At 43.8% G+C, this 26,559-nt stretch overlaps 1 protein-coding gene across 1 annotated transcript in view; it reads right to left on the bottom strand.

The window, feature by feature from the left end:
- Positions 1 to 26,559, bottom strand: part of LOC138297073 (kinesin-like protein KIF28) — a 783,037-nt gene that overhangs the window by 531,247 nt on the left and 225,231 nt on the right. The window contains exon 4 of the mRNA XM_069236578.1: positions 11,876 to 11,911. Within this exon, the coding sequence (XP_069092679.1) occupies positions 11,876 to 11,911 (36 nt within the window). The remainder of the gene's footprint in view (positions 1 to 11,875; positions 11,912 to 26,559) is intronic.

The following is a 26,559-nucleotide window of genomic DNA, read 5'->3' as shown; positions in this document are numbered from 1 at the left end:
CCCGCAGTAGTTACTCGGGACCTCCTCCTGTCAATCAAGTCTAGCATGAATTGCACCACATCCTCTGACCGCTTTCAAACCTCCCGTCGTCTTTGTGCCCTGGATGCCAAGAATTCCGCCCAGGCCTGCCCATATGCTCTCCTGGTGGACTTTGCGATGGAACCTACCACCAATTGCACCACCCTTTGTTGCCTACTGACCACAGCTCTACTGGAATGGGGGTCTTGAATAAGTCTGCCTCCTTGGTCAGCCCACAGAATTTCGCTCACTGAAAATGAAAAAATTATCCGCAATATCATTTTCAGCCCCCAGTACATGCAATACCTTGAAAGAAATGTCATGCTGCAGGGAACAAAGCACAAAAACTCTCAACAACTTTAGTACCTGTTCATCCCTGGTTGAGTGCATGTTTACAATCTGCACTACTGCCATGTTGCCCACCTAGAGCAGAACTCTATTGTGAGTCAACTCCTCCCACCACACTGTAACTGCTACCACCACTGGAAAAAACTCCAGAAATGTAATGCTTCTTCCCCCTGCCTTCCATTGTGCCGTCCCCTTCTCAGAACACCAATGCCTTTGCCCAAAAAGTCTAAAGCCCAGGCCTCCTGCTGCATCGGAAAATATCTGCACATCCCATTCAAGCTCGTCCTGACTAGCCATTGGAATACCACTGAAAGACTGTAAAAAGAAAGACCACATCATGAGGTTCTCTTTCACACCTGCTGATAAGTGCATGTGGTGGTGTGGCAGCCAATTCCCTGTAAGCGCTGGTCCCAGTCTTCTGCAAAAAGTCCTACCAGTCCTGACCACTCTACAAGCCCAATTGAGGTGACCCAGCAGCACCTGCACCTCCTTTACCTTCACCTTCTCTTTATCTAACATTGTGGCCACCAATGCTAGCATTGCTTCTTTCTTGTCTCTTGAAAGCCTCATCTCCATGTTTTCAGTGTCCAACTCTATTTCCAAAAAAGACAGGACTGTGCTGGGACCTTCGGTCTTTTCAGGTGCTAGCAGGACCCCCAAGACCTCCATGAGCTCCTGGAACCTAGCCAGCGCTTGCTGGCAGTCCGTCAAACTCGGATTTCCCACAAACAAGAAGTCATCCAAGTGATGCACTACCAGCCGGTGACCCATATTTGCCACATGAGCAGCCACTGCATAAATGAACTGAAGCACTCAAAGAGCGCACATGATACTGAGCATCCCATAGGTAAGGTCTTGTCCATGTACTAAACGCCTTCAAATTGTATACACAACAGTGGTGTAGTCATCGGGGTGCACCGGAAGCAGCCGAAATACTGACTTCACATCACACTTCACCATCAGTACACCCTGCCAGGGCCACCAAGGCAATAGCCATGTTTACCATGAATAAGATACGGACACTAGGTCCCCAGGGGCAAAGTCATTCATTGACCCTCCCTCTGGTCATGGCAAATGCTGAATGAGGTGAAACTCTCCTTTGTCCTTCTTTCGTACTACTTCTAAGGGGGATACAACAGGTTCTCCATCCGCCAGTCCCTGAAAGGGCCTGCCATTCTCCCCTCCTCTTCTTCTTTTAAAAAAAAAATGTCTGTATTGTTTCTTTATGTTTAAGGGCACTCCACAGATTATCCGCCCACCTGCGCACCTGAGGACCCCTGTACCCCAAACGAAAACCCCATCTGAAACCGTCCAGTAACATCTATGCCTCCGTCAGTTGGTCATAAAACTATAGCCAATGCTATAGTCTATACAATTTAACTGGGGTGTGAGCCCTTAACTGTAGGTCCTTGTGCTCCCCTGTGTAGTGCTGCCACTGTACCCCGGGTTGCCCTTGATGACCCCCTGCCTGCCCTGAGTAGTGAATGAATGCATGCCGGCCTGTACACTTGGAGCACTCGTTTCTGAATTTACAATATTCCTGAGTGCACAGGACTTTGTTGAAATCCCAGAATGCCCCTTTAGTCCCTTCTGAACTCTTGTAAGTCTGTCCCACCTCTCCTCAGGTGGGGTGCCCTTGAAAGGGATTATATATCTTTGGTAGGACACTAGCCATAAAAACTTTCTTCGGGAACATAGCTGGACGCATTCTATACTGCCATAGATCCATGTCCAGCTCCCCTCATTTTGCCTCGGCTCCCAAGCCATCCTTGCTCGGAACTCCTCATTATATTGCATCCAAGCATATCCCCCAAATGTCAATTGAACTTTGCATATTACGTTCATGTATTTGAACAGCACCATGCTGCGTTCTGGAAAGTTTTTGCAACAAACGCTGGTGTAAATTATGTGAAGCTGTCCAATTCTCAATAGTCAGGGGAACTTTCAGCCACTTCACCAGCTCATATTCTTCTTCCTTTGACAGTTCTTTTGATCTGACTTCCATGTGTAGTAGCTTAAACATCTCCACGTATCCCCCTTTCTATATCCTTTCTTTAGTCCCTGCACCAAGCATGCCCTGAGAGAAGCCATTGCCTTGTAGTAAAGACGTTTTATTTTCAGTTCCTTGCTTTCTTTACCTTCTTTGGTCTCACTTTTGTCCCCCCCAGCCTGCTCTCCATCCCCCCTTGAATTCACAGTTGCGTGTGATTTGCCTTCTTCCTTCTCCAGTGGCTCCTTTACCACATCAGCCCCTTTTTATGTCCCCACACCAATGTCTGCCATGTACTTACCTCCACCTAAGTGCTCCCCCCCACCCCTCTGTACCGCAACCCGCATCCACACCAGTGGATCTCAGTCTTGGGTCCCTGCCTGTCACAGTGTTCTTAACTGGCTCTAAGGACGGCGCCCCTGCAGTTGCTTGCCACCTTGCTGTGACTGACTTGTGCTGTTCCTCCAATGAGCTAGACAACACAACATTAGCAGTACCGCCACCTGCGTCCTTGACCGTCCCCTCTATGTTTTTCTTCCTCACTCACTTTGCCTTTTTTGAGGCTCTCATCCCTATAATCCTAAACTGACACTCCCGTTGTGTCCTCCTGCCTGGCTCCAGACATCATACTGTCTGGCACATGCTGCCAATACTGTTGCTAAAATCTCTTCTGTGAGGACCAAAACACCAGTGCCCATGGGGACTATTTTGACCTCACTATACCAGTGTGTTGGCTCCCCAAAACCATCATCCACCATCAGTTTGCTGGACCTACCCACCATTGGAGCCAACGAGGTCATCCTGGACCAAATTCTGCTGGCTGCACCCGGCACCTTCAAATGCGCCAGGTAGGCCGTTCGGACCCAAACTTCTCTTCTCCTCAGAGGCTCAGAGCTGCCCCATGCTCATCTGACTCAGGATTCTGGTGACGCTCCCCCACCTGCAAAAAAGAATAGAGGACTGGTGTGCTAGTGGCCCTGGCCCTTGAGGGCCCATATGTCCCCATGCTCTGCCAAATTAATTATTTAAACCTCCATAATGAGGTATTATCAAATTCCTGGTAACTCTCCTCCCTCAGACCCCTACTCACTTTGTCACCCTGCCCTCTGCCCTGCCACTTGGAAAGCCCCCCCATCGTCATCCCCTTCTTCTTCACTCCATTTGAGCGTATCTGCCAATAACGCTGATGTGGGACTCTGGGGTATATCCCCTCTTTCTCCTGTGTCCCCCCCTTTTCCCTCCTCTTCTCCCTCTTGGGGGCAGTCACTTTCCTGCCAGGTTTCTTCAACTGCCCAGATATCTTGCACCCCTTGGTGTGCCCTCTTCACCCAATCCCACCAACCAAACCATGGATCTTCCCCCATCCAAGATGCCTCCCCCTGCGCCTTCTCTTTCCAATCTGACTCTAATGCCCTCCCACTAGTGGAGTCACCCTGCTCGAACTTCATGTGAGCCTCTTCCCTCTCTGGTAATGTCTGTTCTGTTATTAGTCCAGTTCTAGGCTCCAAGTTGCCTGCATTGTCACCCTTTTCGGGACTGTGCCCCCTTTTGCCCCCATGTGCTTTACTTTTATGTGCAGTGTATACTTTATTCCTTGAGCTGTCTAATAACTGCTCACTTTGTCCTAATTGCTTCCTTGTGTTCTCTTTACTTCCAGCCAGCCGTTTTGTAACACTGGGAGTCTTACGTAATCTTCGTGAACCTCCCTCATTCCCAATGCCCTTGTGTGACTGCCCTGCCCCCTGCTTGAGTCAACCTTAAGCCGCAGGGGCGCTGGGGTGCGTCCTGCACTCACACCTTCTATGGTCTTCTGTGAGGCCGCCTGCACCAAAGCAGAGTGGCCCTCCTTACCTACTAAGTCTCGGCGTGCAGCTTATGGCACGGAGAGTAAGCTGCGATGATTGCTGCCACATGCTCCAAGGCCTGCTGCATGGGCCTCGCTTCTCTTTCTAGTTCAGCCTCGGTTACGAGGTCCATCCTGCCAGCTTCACGCAACAAGCACATTGCTGTTGCGAACTTCTCTGCATGTGATGACATCTTTGCAGGGATTAGCAACTCATTTTTACCAACGCCCTTCACTAACGGAAAAACACAGCAAACTGCTGGGGCTCCTACCACAAGGTCACCTCATTTAAAATGGGGGTTGGGAAACCCAAAGGAGCCCATATAAACATTATTTAGGCTATGTTTGGGCAACCTTGTAGCTCAATCCCTTGGCTGGCTCTTCAAGGGGCAGTCACCCTGACTGCACCAATTTCCCAAAGTTCTCCGAGGGGCAGACCTTGCTGTGCTCGTCTGCACCCCCCAAGACCTCATTCATGTGGGCCCAGGTTTTTGAGCTGATTCCACCATTTGGGAAATGCCAGAAGACAGTGCAACATATTTTAATCTAAACTTGGTAAGAAGGAATCTATCATTCATGTTGTTAACAATCATAATATAAGGCTCAATCAATTATGCAGTAGTGACTAGGATATGCATATTTTCAGTTGATTTACTCAGGTCTAAAGGTTGTCTGGTAGACTATTGATATCTGAGAAAGCTTTTTTCTGATTTCATAAATGGATATTGGGGGATATTAAACAATTCAGCACGATTCAAGCTTATAATAATGGTCTTAGCATACTGTAACCAGGGAATCCTCCATGCCCCTTCTACTGTTAACGAGCTCTCAAAATGAATCTAATAAACTCAATTTCTGGATTGGACCAGACTCAAATCCATCTAAGGAAGGGTTGAAAGGCAAACATATCTGATATAAAAACTATGCCTAGCTCCTCGTGGACAATGTATGAAGAAACACTCTAAAGCAATGATAAGAGGAGTCTCGGAAATGTTCCAGACAACAGTGGGGACCTTGCCCCATTATCATAAAACTGGGTTCCCAAATATGGGAAGGTCGTTACCCTACTAATCTCATTTCTTTTTACCTGGTGCCACTTGGTCTTTGTTGACCCTGGGCAGCTACAAGAACGTGTGACTTACTGTACTTAGCAAAAAGCTAGAGGGAGTCCATAAAATCAACAAAAGAGTCAAGGAGCTGCTTGTGTCATAAGGCTGTTCTTGCTAACAGTACTGCATCATGTGTGGAAAGAAGCACAAGGATATACTGATTGCCCACAGGTGGCATCTCCCGGCTCTAAGCAGATAGGGTTCCAGTCATTTACATACATCATAAAGCCAAAAGGGGCGAGAATACAGCCCTGTATTATGCCCCACTTAAGTTCAAAACTCCCCGTGCAGGACTCAACTGTGCTACATCTGATGCAAGTGGGCATACTCAAATGCAGAGCAGCAAGAAAATAAACTATGCCTTTATCGATCCACACAGAAATCAACATAGGCCACAATTTCTCCCTGTTTACTCTATCAAAGGCAGAAGTAAGGTCCTTAAAAGTCATATGAGGAATTCATTGCTTAGCCACCATATATTTATTTATCATCAAATATGAGCTGAGGCGTTGATCAATGGTATTCCGACCTGACCTGAAACTGTATTGGGTGTCCGAAATAATATGGTTATCATCTGGCCAACAAGTAAGTATGGCTGGAACCACACGTACAAAAACCTTGAGAGTCGAATCAATCAGGGAGATAAGCTTATAGCAGCAGGGGCCATTTTTGTCCCCTTTCTTAAAAATTGGTACCACTGTAAACTGGTTCAAGACTTATGAATCCACACCCTTGCTGCAGTATTCAATGTTTCAGTCATTACTAGTGACCACAAACTAAGTTCTGACTTAAAAACATTGGCAGGAACCCAAGCCAGGTGTGGTGTTTTAATTTTGGTTAAAAGTGTAATAGTATCCCCAACTTCTTCGATTGTGAGGAAAGTATTAGAAGTGCCAGAAATACTGATCAATGTGGTACTATGCTCACCTTTAACTGGTAGGTTATAAGTCGTCTCACGGAGATTCATCGTTTTTTCCTAATGGAATATTTAAGCGCACAATATTTCCAATATCCCCAGGGAAAATTGGATGATACACTATCTCCCAAAACATAAAACTATGTCCATGAGTTCTTGCCTTCGATAACTGCTTCCATATTTCCTCTTTTAGCTGATTTTTCCTCTCCTTTATTGTGCTTTTATTTTTCAGTTAGAGGGCCTCCACCACGCTCTTTTCCCTGTGGTTAGTCTTCAAAACCTTCAACAGAACTGTATCCACCCAGGGACAAGTGCTGTTGAACCACCTGAATTAAGATTGGGGGTTTAAGGTTAGGCATGCATGGATGCATTAGGTTCTCCTTGATCTAAATAGAACTATTATTAAAAGAGGCCTCTACTATACTGGCCTGAGTAAGATACACATTGCAATCTTTATTTGAGCTAGCAAGTAGTTTGGAGAGGAAAACCTTGGGAATTTATGTGCCCCATGTATGCCTACAGCCTTTATCCATTAGGGTAACCTTTGTGACAGATGATGCAGGGACACAAGAGACACCCCTTGGGCATCTCACAATGTAGAAAAAGATTACCAGGTTGATATCCCTGTGGTCTCAACAAATAATCTTAGATGTATAAACTAACATGGAGAGTGGAGTAGAAACAAAAATATACTCTATCACAGTTGATGCCCCTATCCCAATAAAAGATGGGGTATTTTCACAATAGGATCCTAAATTGGAATCTGGACCGCAGAAACCAAGTTACTTTCTGAATTTGTTCGTATGCACAAATTCAGAAAGTCACCTAGTGGAGTATGTTCGATATACAAATTACATAATCCCTCATTATCCCACCCTGCTGCTATCATACAGCCAGGTTCTTTACACGTATGTAAATTAAAATCCATTGCATTAACCCACAAAATAGAACCGACTGACTAGAAGTTAGACTTTCTAGTTCCCAAAACTTCCAGAGCTCTAGAGGTAGCAATGGGGTTGCAAAGATTAAGTACCAATAATTTGAGTGAGTTGGGGAAAGTTAACAAGACTGGAGATTTGGAGGCCGGGTATCGGAAACTGATATTGTACAATCTGGTTTAAGAGAGATGTGCGTGGGCAGACCATCCTTAGCTCTGCATGACATAACTGGTTTGTCTGGTGAGAAATAAGAATACACCTTCCAAAAAGAAGGACTTGGACACCGTCCAAACACAAGATATGAATATTTCAATAAAATCAAGCAATAAGGTGTTGTTTCGTTTATTACCCAAACCCTTGAATTTCCATGATAGCATCTCCAGTAAATTGGGAACCTCAATAAAAGATACCCCAATATCTCATCCCTGCTTAAAACAGACCGTTGAAAAAGATAATCATGCGTTAATATCCAGTCAGTTGCTTATGTCCATGCAACTCAAGGGGTCAAATCTTTTTGTATATCTATTTGGAATATTACAGGATTCATTATCCATTCAGAGGACAAGGCAATTTGGAGACCTAGATCTGGGAGGATGTAGCCGGGGAATCAAAGAAACCTAACAGACAAACTTGGATCATGGATTGTTGGCTGCCCAACTGATAAGGCGATAAAAGCAGTTTTGCCTCGACTTTTGGTTAATCAAAATTTATGACTATGTAATTGCCTTCATTAGTCTTATGGGATGGCTCCACCCATCCAACCCACCTGACCATAATTAAATGGTTAAATAAAAATGGGCCACTCCCACTGTGTTCACTACACCAGCGAGGAACCTTATTCTTTAACTGGTCAGTGCTATCTTTAAGGCCCACTTAAGCGAGGGACCTTTACCATGACAAACCCATTGGAGGCGGCCTCATGGGGCAAAGAAAAGTATTTAAGTTGTAATTGCACCCTTGAATTACTTGAGTGGGCTCATAGTCCTCCTTTAAAAATGATCCTATTCCTAGGATGCAAATGACCAGTAGGGGAACTTCGTACCTGGGAAAAAGGGCTGCTGGCCAGAGTCATGAGTAGCAAAATTCCCCTCTACATCCACCCAATACAGCCCTTCTGCTCTTTCCACCATGGATGCCTGATCAGAAATGGATCTTGAAGGCATGGGCTAGATTATGCCTTGGGCTCCATTGTGACAACAAGTGAAGTGAACTCTAGGTAAGTCAGTAATGGACTTCTCTATCTGTGACAAGTTACTAAATATATAATCGAGGTAATTTTTGAAAAGTAATTAAATTTTAGTATACAACCAACTTACAAATAAGTCCAACATATTACTATCAAAGCTACTGATGTGCCCAGAACCCGTTGCTTGCTGCCTGCCCCCTGCTTTCGCCTCCGATACGTGAATCCAACAACAGTGGACTGGGGACTTTCTTCAAATTAGGGCCCCTTTTTTCCTCTGAATGTTTGGTGGGTCATGATAGCTTCCACACTGGAGTGATGAACATCTTCTGTAATTGTCAGGGAGCCCGAACTGCCTGTGGTACTTCTGCCGACAACCATCCAAGCTATGCTATAAGTAGATTTTCTAGGCTGGCATCTTGAGGCTCTCCCATCCCTCCTCAGCCCTAAACCTAACCTTTGCTCCACTGATGATATCTCTCTGATATCACACCTACGGCAACAGTCAAATAAGAAATTATTGAGTGGCCCTGACACTCTCCCTTCAGGACAGTGAAGGAGTCAAATGGGAGCATTTTCTGTTTACCCATGTGAACGCTGGGAGCATGAAACAAGAGAAAAGGACGTGGTCCGGTACGGCCTCATTCAGGCCTAGACTGGAGAAGCCAGGCCCAGTCTAGGCACAGGCACGTGTCCTGGCACATCCTGCTCTGCGGGGGCCACAAGTCTCTTCGAGGAGCACATTAGCCCTTCCTCCTCATGGTGTCCTGAGGGCTTCTGGAAATCACGATTCTGCCCCCAAGTCCAAACGTATCTCACAAATTTGTCCATTCATAAGTCTCTCTTACAAATGAAAATCCTAATTCTGTGAATTAGGGTTGCAATGTTATGTTCAGAAACTGATGTTTTACGTACACCGAATTAAAATTAGAGGCACAAATTATTGGTGAATTCGGCACCCAGATATGCTTAGCAGATGAATACTGAGATGGGTCAGGCATCCAGTTTTTGGGTAGAGAGTTTCTTTGAAGACACACCATTCAAGAAAGAATATAGAAATACATTTCACAACCAAGGCAAGAAGTGATTGCATGAAACTGTTGAAACCTGTGTTGCAAAATATTGGTATGAGATTTATACATATGGCCTTTTGATATCAAGATGAACTTCAATCTATTTGTTTTCAAATGAAGATTTAAAAAAACAAAAAATGTATGTGCATTTGTATGGTAGGTATAAAGCGTATATCGAGCAATAAGGCATACGCTCTTGTTTCAAGTCTTCTTCGGGGTGCCGAAAGTCAGGGAAAGGTTTTCCAGGGGTGTCCGTTGTTGGTCCTATAGCTGACCGTACTTCTTGCAGATGGGTTGTCTCTTGAAGAAGGGGTCTTTGGTTCCTTCTTGACACAGATGAGTGATGGTCGCATTTGTATGGGGATGCTGTTCCGGATCCTTGGTGCATAGGATGATAATATCAGTCATGTTGTCTTCTTTCTTTGCATTGCTTGTCCTCTAGTCTAGCCATGTAAAGGCTGCATGTCTTGCGCTGACAACTGACATTTGTGTTTATTTTTTGACATTCTTGTAACAATGAAATGTTGTTGGACTTGAACTTAGAAAGTCTTATATTCTAGATCTATATGACCCTTAGATAACTAAACAATGTCTGAGATACACCCTTTTACAAAGTTTATCCAATTAAAAAAGCAGTGAACATTCTATTTTTGTCAGTAATTGTCAATGTGATTTCCTACCTTTTTTTGCAAATCTGGCACCTTTTTTTACCGCTTAGAACTCTAGTTGTCATTTGTCAATGCAGTCCCAGTATGGATCTTCAAATTAGCAAAATCAGACAGTTTCCTTTGCTAGCTTTGTTATGACTGGACCTCGGAGCCATGCGAATGAAGCATCTTTATGATCATGAGACAGCTCAAGAGATAGTCTTTAGGTCATGAGATAGAAAAATCACAGAGGACTCATTAAATAACAAATAAAGGAGGTCATTATGCAGCATATGTGGCTCTTTTCTGGGTGGTCTGAGATAAACAGAACGATCTAACTGAAGACCAATCAACTTTATTCATTATCTCGACATATAATGAGGCAAGGGTAAGTGGGTAAGTGTGAAGCAAAGAGTGAAACCATAGTCCAACCACGGGACAACCTCAGTTTATGGTTTGCTCAATAAGAGTGCATGCCTTTCCTCATGTTCAGGTAAACTGTTCATCACATATGTTTAGGCTCATGTGGAAAGGGTGACGAGTGACCGAAGAATGATTTAGACCCAATTTGGTTGTAGAATTGAGGGCCCATTGTGACAGTAAAATGCAGGGAGACATGAGTAGCTGCCTGGCGGAGTATGGCAGACTACTTCATTACAGGCTATGGATCTGCGATATGGGCCATCTCAGGACAAACTCAATGCTCAGCAAAGGTGTATACACTTAAAAACTGTCAAGAAGCTCCTCTGTGGTTGCAAAGGAGACAAGGCAGTCTTTGATTAGTTTGTGGCAAAAGTAAAGAATCTCCAATCACAGTGCAGGAGCTAATTGAGCAAAGGTGAACTGCAGATGAGGAAACTAGCAAATTCTGGATTCCCCTTGTTAAGATGTCATTGATTCTGTCCAGCCAGGCATCTAATCAGATATTCAGGCAAATTGAAGCGATGGGGTCTTGTCTGGCCTTACGCAGAGCAGCAGCTTTCTGTCTGCCCAGGGGTGTATAATAAGGGAAATAGAGAGCTCTTAACTGGAGTACCTTCTCATGCCCCTCTCGCCAAAGGATGAGCATCCAGTTCTGGAAAACAATGGCCTCTGCATTACTATGAAGGTCTGGGTATTTCATATGAACCCCCTACTCAAGGTTTGGTGATTTATCTCCATTAGGAAATGATTGTGGAAGGTCAGTAGATTGACTGACGTTTGTGTGTGGTTATGATCTTCTCTAGTAGAAACCTGTAAGATCAGAAGTCCACTTGGTACCACAGTCCCATGGGTCAAAAGAAGCAGCTAATCTGTAAAGTAAATCCACAAGAAGAAGCATTTCTTTAAACATTTTCTGGTATTGGGACAGCAAAAGCTGGAGCAACAGCAGGGTGTACCTGCTCCTTATCATCTCCCAGCTAAATGACTCCTGAGGGTTCCAACAACCAGACCAATGGTCCTGGAACCCATGGAGTGAATGGCTCTCTAGTACAATGCACTCACTTCCAAACCCAACAAAGCCCGTGCACAGGCTGGGGAAATCCAAATCCAGAGTCCATTGTAGGAAAGGTGTCCCAGTCATGACTACCATTCTGGAAGTCAGAGCACAAATAAATGATAGTCCAGTCCTTGAGTCACTCAGCCCTGATAAAACAGTGTGGAAATAATTTACTGAACCCCTTAAACTACCACCAGGAACATCCACACACCAACTACCACCAGGAACAAGGCACACATTTTTACTGAGGGACTGGTTGAACTGCCAATTTGTCCCTTCTCTCAGCATTTACAAACAGTCAAAAAGACAAATTAAAAAAATAATTCATACCTGCTCGTTGTAAATTTCCAGCATACTGAAAGTAACCTGTAAAGACAAGAAAAGAAAGATGGTGACTATCAGTGTTTCAATATTGTTTCAGTTGCAGTACCAAGGGAGAATCACGTAAGAGGTAAGTGATAAAAAAAGTAAATTTTTTAAGCAAATACAAAAACATATTGTAATTGTTATAAAGCTGTACACCACCAAAACTGGGTGTTATGTCATGCATGCAATCTGGAAACAAAGAAACTAGATACTTCATGGCAGACAAAGAGGAGGGAGTCAAGACATTTCCTGGCCATGACGGATGGGTATTCCTTACCCATTGTAGGACTCACCTTGCGGATGCTGTGAAATTCTTGTAAGCTATCCTGATCACAGATTTGACTGTGTTTATGGGTCACCACCATCCTAAAATATTTTGATGCAAGCTTCCCTTTGTGTGATCAAATACATTGTAAAGCTGATTGACAAAGATTATTTTTTAATTTTTCATTCATGCACACCTCTATTTCAGTCTACTAGAACAAATATGGCAGGTTTATAATTACTTTGTGTAATTTTGTTCTCCTTTTTTCTCCACCACGGATTTAATTTTGTGCTGCAAAAACCACATCCTCTACACCTCCATGAAATATATGGGGGGAGCTGCGTATTATTTGCAACCCTGCATTCAAGTTGTCTTTCTATGTGATTCTTGGGTGTGAATGACCATACACAATGTATGATAAGTCAACCATAGTAATATGTATCCCTCATTTGCAGGTGAAATTTTAAATTGGATACATCCACAAATCTTGCTAATTTAGACAAGTGTTTTGAAAATTTGACCACAAATTTAACTTTGTGCGTAATTACGTTGACTTTAGGACCCAAAACACATTTGTGAATTGGGTACTCAATCCCCACTGAGCCAATTCACAATTGAAAGAGTATATACACAGTTCATAGGTTTCCACAAGCAATTTTTCAGTAAGATTGAGTGTTTGGGTGACTCTGTTCAAGTATGTTTCCAAACTGTTTTTCTCATCATTTCTGTCGACTTTTGTGTCTTATGCTTCACCAGCCTTTCCAATTTCCTTCCCAAGCCCTCCTTCACCAACTACCATAGCCCCAAAAATTGTATTAGTAATTCTGTTCTGCTGGATCTACATAGTGTAGACGCTTTAGGCATTTTATGTTATTTGTGCAATATGAACACTTGCAGAACATGATTCTATTCTCAAATTCACACGTGTTATACTGATATTAAGGCCTTTGAAACAATTTTGTTCTAATCTGTTACAGTGCATTTTCTTTGAACATGCTAAATAGCCCTCAGGTAGGCCTTGACACCATCTTGTTCAAAATGGGTGTACAGTCACTGTTTAGTACTCCTGCTTCACACAGTCAAGCAACGTCATGCTTGTTTATTTTCTATTAACACTGTCTTTGAAGAAAGCTCTCTAGCTTGGGCTCAGTATTGTATCATTCTTCAAGGTCCTGCCACTTGCACACGGCATTGCATTCATTCATAATATTCACAGTTGGTTTTGTAACTAGTTTGTTCTGATAGAGCGGTCCGTACTAGTAATTTTACCTGTATTCGGACGCTCTTTAGGCTGATGAATCTTTTGACTAAGTGGGAACTCTCTGTACTCCTAATCGATCAATTTCATTAAAATCAATAATCAATAACGAACATAAGCAATACCCTGATCAACATAACACTTAACAATTAATCCAGAATACATTTTCGGCGAACCCTGACCTTTCAGCCAGGAATAACCACACCAGTTTATTGCAAAGTTAGTAAATTTATTTCCCTATATTAACAAAGCTAGCACAATATAGATATGTCTCAACACCAAATGATAAACATAAATGAACATTAATAGCTGTCCATAGCGGCGAAACAAGTGCAATCTATGTAGCATTTGAATCACGAGGCATTCGATAATAGCAATGCAAATCACTAATACGATAATCTGTAATGAACTAATAGCATACATTTAGTCAGCATAACAAGATCTCAAATTGCATCGTGCGACAAAAGGAATCCTCATCTAACCTCAAATTAGCATCGGCATGTGGGACCTCATGCGAAAACAATTTAGTAACATTAATTTGGAAAAAAACTCCTAACTAGGGATCTTGTCAAAATCAGCAGTTGGTTACCTAAAAGAAACACAATGCAATTTTACAATTTTCCTCTCATATTTACCAATTACGATCAGCATTCAAGGAAGTCTTCGTCTCACAGGTACCGTTTCTCGATCAGCATGGGTACCGTTTCGATCAGCATGGGACGGGGCAAAGGGGCAAGGTGGACGGGGCAATTGCCTCACGGCGGCAAGGTAAAACTATTACTTCATGTAAGGGATCAAATCAAAGTTAAAGTCTCTAGGGCCAGAATCATTTAAAGTCTCTTTCTCTCGATTAGAGAAAGCATCAAAGTCTCTTTCAAAATGGCGTCGCAGCAAAGTGGGCCATAATAGCTACGAAGTCTGCAAAATGGCGGGTATCGAGCTGGTAATGGCTGATAATAGCTGTAATGGCTACCTTCTTCTCGTGCACCTGTTTTTTATAGACAACAGTTCAAATCCAGTAGGGTCTTCCATTGGAGGGTTCATAGGTTAGCTTCAAATTGTCCAATCAAAAACGACAGTTCTCAAGCTTTTACTTAAGCATACATTATCCTTGGAGATGGGTACGCAAGTTGCAACATTGTATACCAATTAGCTCACTTTCAGAGCTTCCATTGTCCGCACCTGCAAATCGACCTTGGAGTAAAGAGAAAATATGCCAGGCTGGCACGAAACCTTAAGATAAGCATGTGAACGGTTTCTGTGGAAAAGTACAGCTTCAAGCAAAAATACACGTTTATTAGCACGGTGGAAAAATACGAGCATCTAAACCGTGAGACCAGGCAACTAGGCCAAAGCCTCCGCTAAAGTAATGCTAAGCTAAAACATTTCAAGCAAGCAAATCATAGCACACGTTTACGATTATGTCGGATTAGTGCAATTCTAATACATCACGTTATATAAAGCACGCTTATAAATGTTGGCAAACTACTCTGAGGGCACATTTTGTCCCCGTACATTCTTTATTAGTTCGGTTAAAGTCACACATGATTATTTCACACTACGTTTAAGCTCTAATAAATGTAAAACCTTCATTTTCTGCTTCATCAATCCCTCCTCTGATGACTACTAGTCATCACACAAATCATGCCCACAAATTTTATTCCATTAAAATTCTGTCAGTTCCCTTTTCCTTTTAGTTCCCCTAGTTTGCGCTTTGTATTCTTCTGCCATTCTTTTCATAATTTTCTCTTCTTTTCTTCTTTTAATTCTTTCCATAATCATTATTATTCCCCAAATTCCAAATATGCAAATTATAACTATTAAAATTCCCTCTATTATTTTTAACAATATTCCATTCCAAATTCCCCCAATCCAATGTCCCACTGAAGCAAGTCCCTTTCCAACCTTCTCCCACACTCCTGGTTCTTTCAATTCCTTCAAATCTGCACTTTCTTTTGTTAGATTAGCAAGCATAGTTTTAATTTTCACACCATTGTCAGGAATATATGTACAACAGTGTCGTGCACCAAGCATTTTGCAAACGCCACCATCCTTTGCTAAAAGAATGTCTAAAGCAAGCCTATTTTGAAGAGTCATAGCTCTTTCCGCTGCAAGTTCAGCATCTATCAGGATTATAGCACCTGAAAACTTTGTCAACATGTTATCCACTATAGTAGACAACTTTCTTATTTTGATGGAATTCAGCACAACTCCCAATGAAGGAATCATGGCTCCAAATATATCTCCTACCACAGCAGCTGCGGTCTCTCTTTTCTGGATACGATGGGATCCAGATGTCTTTTGAATCATCGATAGGTCATCCAGTTGATAAACCTTTGGGAACACTATACCCAAATAACATCTCCCCCACCATCCCTTTGGAAGACGATAATAGGCATTATACCCACAAATGTAATATACACCCGGAATGACAGGGTCAAGTCCGTCCATCATGAATGTCCATTTGGCCTTAAAGATAAACGTATGTTTACACTCACTTGCTCCTACAAAAATGTTGTCATAATAAGATTCACCTCGATATATACAAAATTTCCCTACATGCCAAGCATCTAAAGCTATTTTCCCTTGTGTCTTTATTGCAGCAAAATCATAATTATCTACTGAAGTCCTCTTATGTAGCTCTTTTTCTAATTTCGCCTTCATTTGTGCCCTTCTATCATCTGTGCGATCTAAAAAGCTTATTTCTACTGCAGAGAGTGAGCAAGTAAGGTTCTCCCTATGAGCGTGAGCCGTTTCAAAAGGTTGCATTGGCTCGAAAAATTCTCTCATTATTTTAGCATCCCAATCTTTAGCAATCTGGCTTAGCTGTGCTATTATAGGAACATATGCAAAAGTAACATCATAATTTGAGTAAAAATACTGTATGTTAGTTTGACCATAAAATCTAGACATTACTATACTACATGTAATCCCGTATGTAAGAGGCATGTGGTGATATGTCACCCCTTCCTTTACTGATGTCGGTATCTGTGTACACACATAACAATCTTTCGCATCCATTGTCTCAACATATTCTGTTAGCAAGCGATAGAAAACATTATACGAAAGCTCTTTCTTATCGTGCAAGAGTCTCTCATCCAATGCTAGTCTTTTCAATGCGGTTAGTTCAGTGACAGTAACAGGAGCAAGAGTAGAAGCATCTATTCTCTCATCCTCACCCTTTCCATGCATTCCAAGCACTATTGCCATTATTATTAGTATGCATGCAATTATCAAACCTACACACACATATTTACAATATTTCTTTCTATTGTTTTGCGTCATGATCTGTACACAATCAGAAAGCTGGAAGCACCTGTAAAAGAAACTATTTAGCAATTCAGTTACAAAGCTGAGCGAGCACAATGTTCACACCGTCTTCTTCAAAAGGCCAGTCACTTATCGGTTAGCAGCATTTGTCTCAATTCGGCAATAACTCAGTCTTTATCAGTTCAGCAAGTCTCATCCGGTTTAGCAATGTCTCAGCTGGTGTTTGTTTCATGTTAGATTGTAGCAAGCAATATCATTTATTACCCTTTCAGTCAACACTGTCCATAAAACTTTTCTTTTCTATTGGTATCTCTTCTTCTTCTTCGTTCTCGATGCTTAGAGATACAAACTCGTCAGTCCAATCATCATTGACTGCATATGCCCATTCAGGACCGGAATATCTCCTGTTTGGTATCCTTTTCCTTTTCAATTTTGCTTCTCTTTTCGATTCTGCCTCGCTGGTACTTTCCTCTTTTGTCAAGTCTTTTTCCTCACTCGAGGTTGGTACCACGACAGACACTTCTTTTCTTTTCTCTTTCACTTTTGGCCTTTCTCCGTCGTTCAAACCTTCTCCAGTCCTTTGTTTTACTGGTGATATACTTAGTCTCCTCTTTGCACCATGTCCATTTGACGGACCTGCAACCTTTTCTGTAGAAGTTTGAACTGTTCCGTTCTGTTCTGCCTTGTCCCCTCCTTCTGGGGAATCAATCACGTTCTCCTTTTCTTTTTCTGTACCGTCTGCTTCTGGGAAAGCCCTCCTCTGATCAGGCTCTCCTGCTTTTTCACCTCTTTCGAGCCCTTCGTCACCGTTACTTTCTTCAGGCTCTGTATCACTTTCAGCTGCTTCAGGTTCTTTGTCACCTTCAGCTGCTTCAGGCTTTTTGCTACCCTCAGCTGCTTCAGGTTCTTTGCTACCTTCAGCTTCTTCGTCGCTGTCTGAACTTTCTCCTTGGTCTTCCCCAAGTGAGTCGGACTCTTCGCCCTCCAATAATATCTCTCTCTCTCCTGCTTCTGCCTGTTCGCTTTCAGTTCGGTTTTGCTCTGTCTCAGCACTGTTTTGTCAGGCACTGGTAATTTCAGCGCTTCAACTTCCTCATCTGTGGGACACAACACCTTCTTTGTGTGACTGGCGTGGATCCAGTTGGGAACCCCCGCACACTTCACAGCGGTAGTTGTCGTCAGGATCACTTGGAAAGGGCCTTTCCAACGGGGTTCCAGACACGACTTTCTCACGTGCTTCTTTACCACGACCCAGTCACCTGCTTTCAGTGCGTGTCCTGGACCTTGGATCGGTGGCAAGGTGGTCGCTTCCACCTGGTGAGAGAAAGAGCGAACCACGTCAGCTAGACCCTTGCAGTAATCTAACACCATATCATCTGTAATATTAAAAAGCGCGTTTGCGGGAACTGCAGGAAGTCTCATAGCCCTGCCCATGAGAATTTCGTGCGGAGACAATCCAGTCTTTCTATCAGGGGTGTTTCTCATTGACATTAGCACCAAGGGCAATGCGTCAGGCCATTTCAAATTTGTCGATGCACATATTTTCGCCATTCTTGATTTCAGTGTACCATTCATTTGTTCCACCAGTCCTGATGCTTCAGGGCGATAGCTACAATGCAGTTTTTGCTCAATGTTCAGCGCTTCGCAAAGTAACTTTATCACCTCTTTATTGAAGTGACTTCCCCTATCTGATTCTAAAGAGATCGGGAATCCGAAACGTGGTATCAACTCTCTCAACAATAGCTTTGCAACTGTAAGGCTGTCATTTCTACGTGTGGGGTATGCCTCAATCCAGTGACTAAAAATGCACACAATCACCAACACATACTTCAAACCTCCATGCACAGGCATCTCAATGAAGTCCATTTGCATTCGACTAAATGGTCCGCTTGCCCTACCAATGTGACTCGCGTTCACAACCGTTCCCTTTCCTGGGTTCATCTGCTGGCAAGTGACACATCGATGGCAAACTGCTTCTGCAGCTTGACGAAATCTGGGGTTAAACCAATCAGTTTTGAACAATCTTATCATGGCATCTCTCCCTAGGTGAGCTGGCCCATGATAGAACCGCGCAAGCTGTGATAAGAGACTATTTGGCAAAACAAATTTTCCCTCATGTGAAACCCATAACTCGTCTTGTCTCTTTATACATTGTGATTTAATCCAGGAATCTCTTTCATCCTCCCTGACATTATTCTGTAGTGCTTTTAGTTCATCTATTGTATCTACGACCTTCAAGGCAAATGCTTCAGCTGGTTCGAGTTCTGGCTCACTTATCGAATTCCATTCATCTCTGAGTAATATACAGTTCAAGGCACAAAATCTTGCGACTTGATCCGCATATGCATTTCCCAGAGAAACATAGTCCTGTCCTTTTGTATGAGCACTGCACTTTACCACTGCAACTTCGGCTGGCACTTGAATGGCGTGTAACAATTCCCTTATTCTCTCCCCGTTTTTCACTGGGGATCCTGAAGAAGTCAGGAAACCTCTCTGTGACCATAGTTGTCCAAAGTCATGCACAATCCCAAACCCGTACTGACTATCAGTGTAAATGGTGACTTTCATCAATGCAGACAATTGACATGCTCTTGTAAGGGCTACAAGTTCTGCTACTTGTGCAGAATAGACTCCTTGAAGCCATCCCGCTTCCAAGACCCCTGTTACAGTACATACAGCATATCCTGCTTTCAAAATCCCCATCCCGTCTCTTAGACACGAACCATCAACAAAAAGAATTTGGTCATTTTCATCAAGCTTAGTATCCTTGATGTCCGGTCGAGGTTTTGTGCAAAATTCAGTCACTTGAAGGCAGTCATGCTCGACGTCTTCAGCGTTCTCAATTTCAGCATTTTCTCCAGGAAGCAAGGTTGCTGGATTCAACGTAGTGCACCTTTTCAGCTGCACATTCGGTGAGCCCAGAATTATCGTTTCATACCTTGTGAGTCTTGCTCCGGTCATGTGTTGCGTTCGGGAGCGGGTCAAAAGTATCTCAACTGAGTGAGGGACCATGACTGTTACTGGGTGTCCCATCACTATACCTTCACTCTGAGTGAGGCTGATACCAACTGCTGCTACGGCGCGCAAACACCCTGGGAGTGCTGCTGCGACCGGATCCAGAGTAGCTGAAAAATACGCTACTGGTCTGTTTACGCCACCATGGGCTTGAGTCAAGACAGACAAAGAACATGCATCACGTTCATGACAAAACAATGTGAAAGGCTTTGTGTAATCAGGCATACCTAAAGCTGGAGCCCTGCACATGCATTCTTTCAATTCGACAAAAGCATCCATCTCATCTCCTTTCAGCTCAATTTGATCCAAGGCATCCTTCTGGGTCAGTTTCAGTAATGGTTTTGCTAGAGTCGAGAAGTTGGGAATCCACTGGCGACAGTAGCCCACCATTCCCAAAAACTTCCTCACCTCCCTCCTTGTTTTGGGTGGACTCATTTGAAGTACGCTTGTAATTCTTTCCTTCATTATTCTCCGTGACCCTTTCTCTATTTGGTGACCCAAGTATTTCACTTTCTTCTGACAGAACTGCAATTTGGAAGGAGACACCTTATGTCCATTCCTTCCTAAATGATTTAACAGAGCAATGGTATCAGCTGTGCAGCCACTTTCTGTCTTTGATGCAACCAGTAAGTCATCAATGTACTGTACTAGGGTTGACTCGAATGGCAATTCTAATGCTTCCAAATCTTTCTTTAGGATCTTATTGAATATTGACGGTGACTCAGAAAACCCTTGAGGAATTCGACACCAACTGTACACTCTGTCTAAGAATTTGAAACAAAAGAGGAATTGGCTGTCCTCATGAAGAGGCACAGAAAAGAATGCTTGTGACAAATCGATGACTGAGAACCATTCGGCATCGCAAGGGACCTGAAACATTATCACAGCTGGATTCGGTACTACTGGGCAACATTTGACTATGATATCATTTATTTTCCTCAAGTCCTGCACAAGTCGGACCTTTCCACTCGGCTTTATTAGTCCCATTATTGGTGAATTACATGGACTGCTTAACACTTCTTTCAGTACTCCCTGCTTTACAAATTCATCAATAAGTTGGGCAACTTTCATGAGGGTATCTTGTGCCATGTGGTATTGTGGGGTCTGGGGAAAGATTGCATTGGGCTTTACAGTCACTTTCACTGGTTCCACTCCTTTCATCAATCCCACCTCTTTCCCTGTCATATCCCACACTTCCTTTCCGACTGTTTCCCGTAACTCGGCTGGAATATCTTCTTCAGTTATCATCGGGAAAAGACAAATTAGAGGATACTCTTCATCTACAGTTTCCATCTCATCCCCCTCTACACTGTCCTCTTCTTCCCCATCACTACTCGTCTGTATTGTTATTCCTTCGTTCGAACACATAATCGAACAACCCAATTTGCACAACAAGTCTCTCCCTAACAGTGCTATCGGGCTTGAGTCACATACCACAAACTGATGTACCCCTTGATAGTTACCGATGCTGACTGGTACCGGATCTGTTATTGGGTTCGTCAGATGTCTGTTTGCTACTCCCACCACTTGAACTGTCCTCCCTGAGAGTGGCAAATTTGGTACTTCACTACTCTTAACAGTTGAACGTGTAGCCCCCGTGTCAACCAAGAACGAGACACGATGACCCATTACTCTTCCCTCTACGTACGGACCCTTTTGATCAACTTCCAAGGATGCTCCAAGCACACAATCTCCTTCTTCTTCTGAACTTTCACTCTCCCATACATTGTTTATTCCACTCTCACTGTGTAATGGGAACGGTTGTACGGTGCCATTTGTACTCATTACCTGACCCGAGACCTGTGGAGGAACCATCACTTGCTGCTGACTCATTGGTGCCAAGGGTATTTGCATTTGCTGATTAGGTACCATGGGTAACTGCTGTTGCATTGGCTGCATTTGCGTCATCTGCATACGGGGCATCTGCATCTGCTGCGGCTGCATAGGTTGCAATCCCTGCAACTGATTTACGGTCTGAAAATTTGGGCTTGGACCTCTCATTTTCGGTCCCCTCATTGTCTGAAATGCATTGACATCATTGTTTTGCTGACCAACGCCTGCACCTGCACCTGCACCTTCCTGCACCACCATCGGGCACTCGCGTTTCCAATGACCGACAATTCCGCACACGTGACACGGCATCACCTTCTTCATTGCCTGCACACCAGTCACAACAGTGTTCAAATCCGGACCATTATTCACAAAACCTCCTCTGCCTCTGCCTCTGGCCTGTGGCTGAAACGCCATGTTTCCCTGCAACTGCTGTTGCGGTTGCGGTACCTGCTGTTGGAACCCTTGCATCCCTTGCAAACCTTGCAGACCTGTCTGAGCTGCCTTAAGCTGCATCATCATCACCTTCTCTTTCAACCTTTTCTGCTTCACTTCAATTTCGTCGCTACAGTATTTCGCATAATTCAACACCTCATCAATCGGTTTCGACTGCCAGCAAATCAAATGCGACTTTATCATCTGACTTATCTCTGGTCTCAGCCCTTCCACAAATCTGAACACAAAATGAAGCATGTCCTTCGCCTCTATTGTTTCCGTGCCACTATAGTTCTTAAACGCCTTCAACAACCTCTCATAGTAACTATGAATCGACTCTTTAGCCTCTTGGGCAGTTCGATCGATCTTCTGCCAATCCACATTTTTCGCGGCAACCTTCGTCTTCAAATGCTCAATCACCTTGTAGTACAAGCTCATCACCATAGGTGATGGTGCACCCGTCTCCCTGTCTCTTTCTGGTTCACTTGTCGGCCAACCTACAGCTCTTTTGCAATCCTCCCACAAATCTGCTGGAACCACAATCTCAAAGAGAGTGTTCAGATCTTCCCAGAGACATTTTGCAAGCTTCACAAACCTATCAGTCTGCTGATACCATTCGATCGGCTTCTCTCTCAGTTTGGGAAAATCATCCGTAAAAGACTGAATGTCGCTTCTATGCCATGGTACATGTATTAGTTTTCCCCCTGCTGTCTCCCTCATTGGTAACATGGTTACTGTCTTGCTGCTTTGTGGTCTTTTCTCATTATGCTCTGTAGCACTGTCCCTCCTCTTTTCCTTTCTCTTTACCCACCTGCTTTCCCACTTGTCTAAGCACCTCCACACTTGTGCACTCTGCAGCAATTCTCTAAGGTGCGCCTTCATGCCTGCTGACCTCATGTGTTCAAAATCTGTGGCCCCAAAATCCAACCTATAGCTTCTGCTCAAGTGTTTCATCTTGCCTATGTCAATCCCGTTTCTGTCCGCTACTTCCTGCAAACTTTTATGTACCTTGTTCACTTCTTTCGTAATCTTTGGACATAGGTATCTCAGCTCTTCTTCCGTGTAGGACTCTAACCTATTCACACCCATAGTCCCTTCCACCAATTCTTGTGCTTCCATGTTCAGCCTCATCCTATTCAGGTAATCTTCTCCTTTCCCACTGTCTGAACTTTGTGTGGAATTCAAACTGTTGAACCACTGTGTCAGCTGTTGCGCATTTACCCCCATCAGTGTAGCATTCACATCGACTGCCATTGATGGTTGCGGCAACTTTTCAGTATTCGATGTTAGGGGTATTATCAATGGGGGACTCGACCTCACCAGTGTCGACTGATCACATACGGGACTAAACTCCATCAAGGTCCCAGATCCAGTTGGCTGAGCCGCTATCGGAGTTATCCCTGGAGTGTTTTCTATGCACCTCCTCTCTGTCCCATTCTGCAGCATTGATCCCTGACCGCTCATACCTATATTAGGCTGACTATACAAAGGTACCGGTGGACCTACAGTAATGGGTAGTGATATCGCATCTGGGTTTTGTCCATTTCCCATGTTCTGAGGCATGTTTATTCCCACACCATGGGTCATCATTGCCGGCATGCCCATCTGACTCCGCGTCATCTGAGTATGTGCGTTTCCCCCTTGCATCTGCTTCTGAGGCATCAAAAACTGGGTTGATTCGGCTTGTGACAATGTCTGGTTGTGACCATTCTGTACTCCCCCCCTTACGGTTGGATCTAGAATCATTCCTGCACTGTTATCACTGTTGTAGTACCCTGGCATCTGCGGCTGATAATTTTCTGCTGGTTTCAACACGGGCACATCTGGATATATTCTCCTAACCTGCGGTATCTGCGGGGTGAACAGTAGACTCGGGTCCTTAGACCCCGATGATGCTCCTGAACTCTGAGTTTCACTGTTCTGTACCGATGCCGGAGGGGCAGAACTGGTACTTGGACCTCGTCCATTCTCTGCATAAGGTGGTGGACGGTCGTTCAGCAATTGCATTATTAACTCCTCATCCTCTAACTCCTCTTCTCTTCTCAACTTTTCCTCGTCCTCTCTATCCTTGGAACACTTCCTGTCTGTCTTACAGGTAGCTTTCTTACCTGTCTCCTCTTCTTCTTTAGTAATTGCGGGGAACAATTTTATCCCCTGCAATACATCTGACCTCCACACCTTCTGTGCATTATCCCACCTAGCATCCGCTAGTGTCTTTTCTACCTTCCTCATTCTGGTCTCGAACTTCTTTTGCTGTTGCTGTCTAGCCATTAGTTCCCAAATTGCCAGAGCCTCAAACTGTGCTGGCCTTGGAGGCACCTTCATGTCGTACATCGTGAATCTCAAATTCTCTAGGATCCTTATATTGAATGTCCCATGTATCGGGAACGCTACGCTCCCATGTTTCTCTGTCAGTTTGTGCCATTGCTTTAGCCAAAGACACGGAGCTACCCCCTTCTCTTCCATTACAATGTAAGCTGGTGTACCCTCGGGCGGCGTCTCCTCTCCTACGCTCGCTTTAATGTAAGACTCCCCCTTCATCGCACTCCTGAATGCTTTAAAGAATTTCATTTTCTCGTCTTTTATTTCACAAAGTTTGTAATCAATAGGTGACTTTAATTCCCGGAATACTCTTCGCTTGCCTTTCCCCTTCCAACCGAGTCCCACGGACTGCGTCCAATCCGTGCGCGACCCTTCTCACCAACCAACCTATCCCAGCGCGGCTCCTAGTGACGTCACACTCACACACACTGCGGCTGACAAAGCCTCGCGGCTAGTCCTCCTTCACTCACCTCTTTTCGTAACAACTTTTTGCATGTATCGCGAGCTACCAAAAAATAAAACAGATCTGTCGGTTTACTACAGGAAGGGTAACACAATCGCTTCAGGACCTTAGGGACCTTTCACTAGCCTCGGCCGCTATTCCGTCTTTCTCGGTCCCCACGTTCGCAAGCAAATCTGACCCGCAGACCTACTCTCAACTTGTCAATGATCTATTCTAGTGCACTTAGAATCTTGTCAAAGCCCGAAGTCGAAGTTTCTTTCACTCCCTAACACACGTACCGACTCGTTGACCACGCCCGATCAACCTACTAAACCGCCCAGACCACAACATGGATCAACATACTCCGGAGTCTCTTGACCTCGCAGGGCCCGTCTCAACAACAACAACCACGTGGACCTTTTTATGCACAAAGCGCCACACGCACATGAAGTTCGACGACTTCCCTACTCTCACCCTCGGAGCCGCACCTCCGCTATTTCTATGAAGTTCGACGACTTCTCTACTTCTACACTCGGAGTCGCACCTCCGCTATCCTCTAAAAGGAAAAAATCCTCACAACCTTTTCAAACACCCTGCGGCAATAAGCTGTGCAAGCGCAAAACCCTAACTTCACTCATATCATCACTAGTACCGCCAACGCCGATTCCACACCTCCATTCTCTCCATCCGCAAGCTCCGAGATCCCGGGAAAGTCGCGGTGGACCTAGCCCATCATCATTCTGTCAATCAGTTTTATCCAAGAAAAATCTAATTCACTCTCGAGTGTGGTCTCAAAAATCGAAACCGTTAATTCAACACCATGTACTTTAAGAGTACAGGGTCCCAAAAGACGAAACCGTCCTCTGCTACCATCTACTGCTAGAGCGGTCCGTACTAGTAATTTTACCTGTATTCGGACGCTTTTTAGGCCGATGAATCTTTTGACTAAGTGGGAACTCTCTGTACTCCTAATCGATCAATTTCATTAAAATCAATAATCAATAACGAACATAAGCAATACCCTGATCAACATAACACTTAACAATTAATCCAGAATACATTTTCGGCGAACCCTGACCTTTCAGCCAGGAATAACCACACCAGTTTATTGCAAAGTTAGTAAATTTATTTCCCTATATTAACAAAGCTAGCACAATATAGATATGTCTCAACACCAAATGATAAACATAAATGAACATTAATAGCTGTCCATAGCGGCGAAACAAGTGCAATCTATGTAGCATTTGAATCACGAGGCATTCGATAATAGCAATGCAAATCACTAATACGATAATCTGTAATGAACTAATAGCATACATTTAGTCAGCATAACAAGATCTCAAATTGCATCGTGCGACAAAAGGAATCCTCATCTAACCTCAAATTAGCATCGGCATGTGGGACCTCATGCGAAAACAATTTAGTAACATTAATTTGGAAAAAAACTCCTAACTAGGGATCTTGTCAAAATCAGCAGTTGGTTACCTAAAAGAAACACAATGCAATTTTACAATTTTCCTCTCATATTTACCAATTACGATCAGCATTCAAGGAAGTCTTCGTCTCACAGGTACCGTTTCTCGATCAGCATGGGTACCGTTTCGATCAGCATGGGACGGGGCAAAGGGGCAAGGTGGACGGGGCAATTGCCTCACGGCGGCAAGGTAAAACTATTACTTCATGTAAGGGATCAAATCAAAGTTAAAGTCTCTAGGGCCAGAATCATTTAAAGTCTCTTTCTCTCGATTAGAGAAAGCATCAAAGTCTCTTTCAAAATGGCGTCGCAGCAAAGTGGGCCATAATAGCTACGA

This window comes from Pleurodeles waltl, chromosome 5 (genome assembly GCF_031143425.1).
Source record: "Pleurodeles waltl isolate 20211129_DDA chromosome 5, aPleWal1.hap1.20221129, whole genome shotgun sequence".
Classification (NCBI taxonomy): domain Eukaryota; kingdom Metazoa; phylum Chordata; class Amphibia; order Caudata; family Salamandridae; genus Pleurodeles; species Pleurodeles waltl.
Note: the sequence above shows the minus strand (reverse complement) of the source record. Positions and strands in the feature narration are given on the sequence as shown.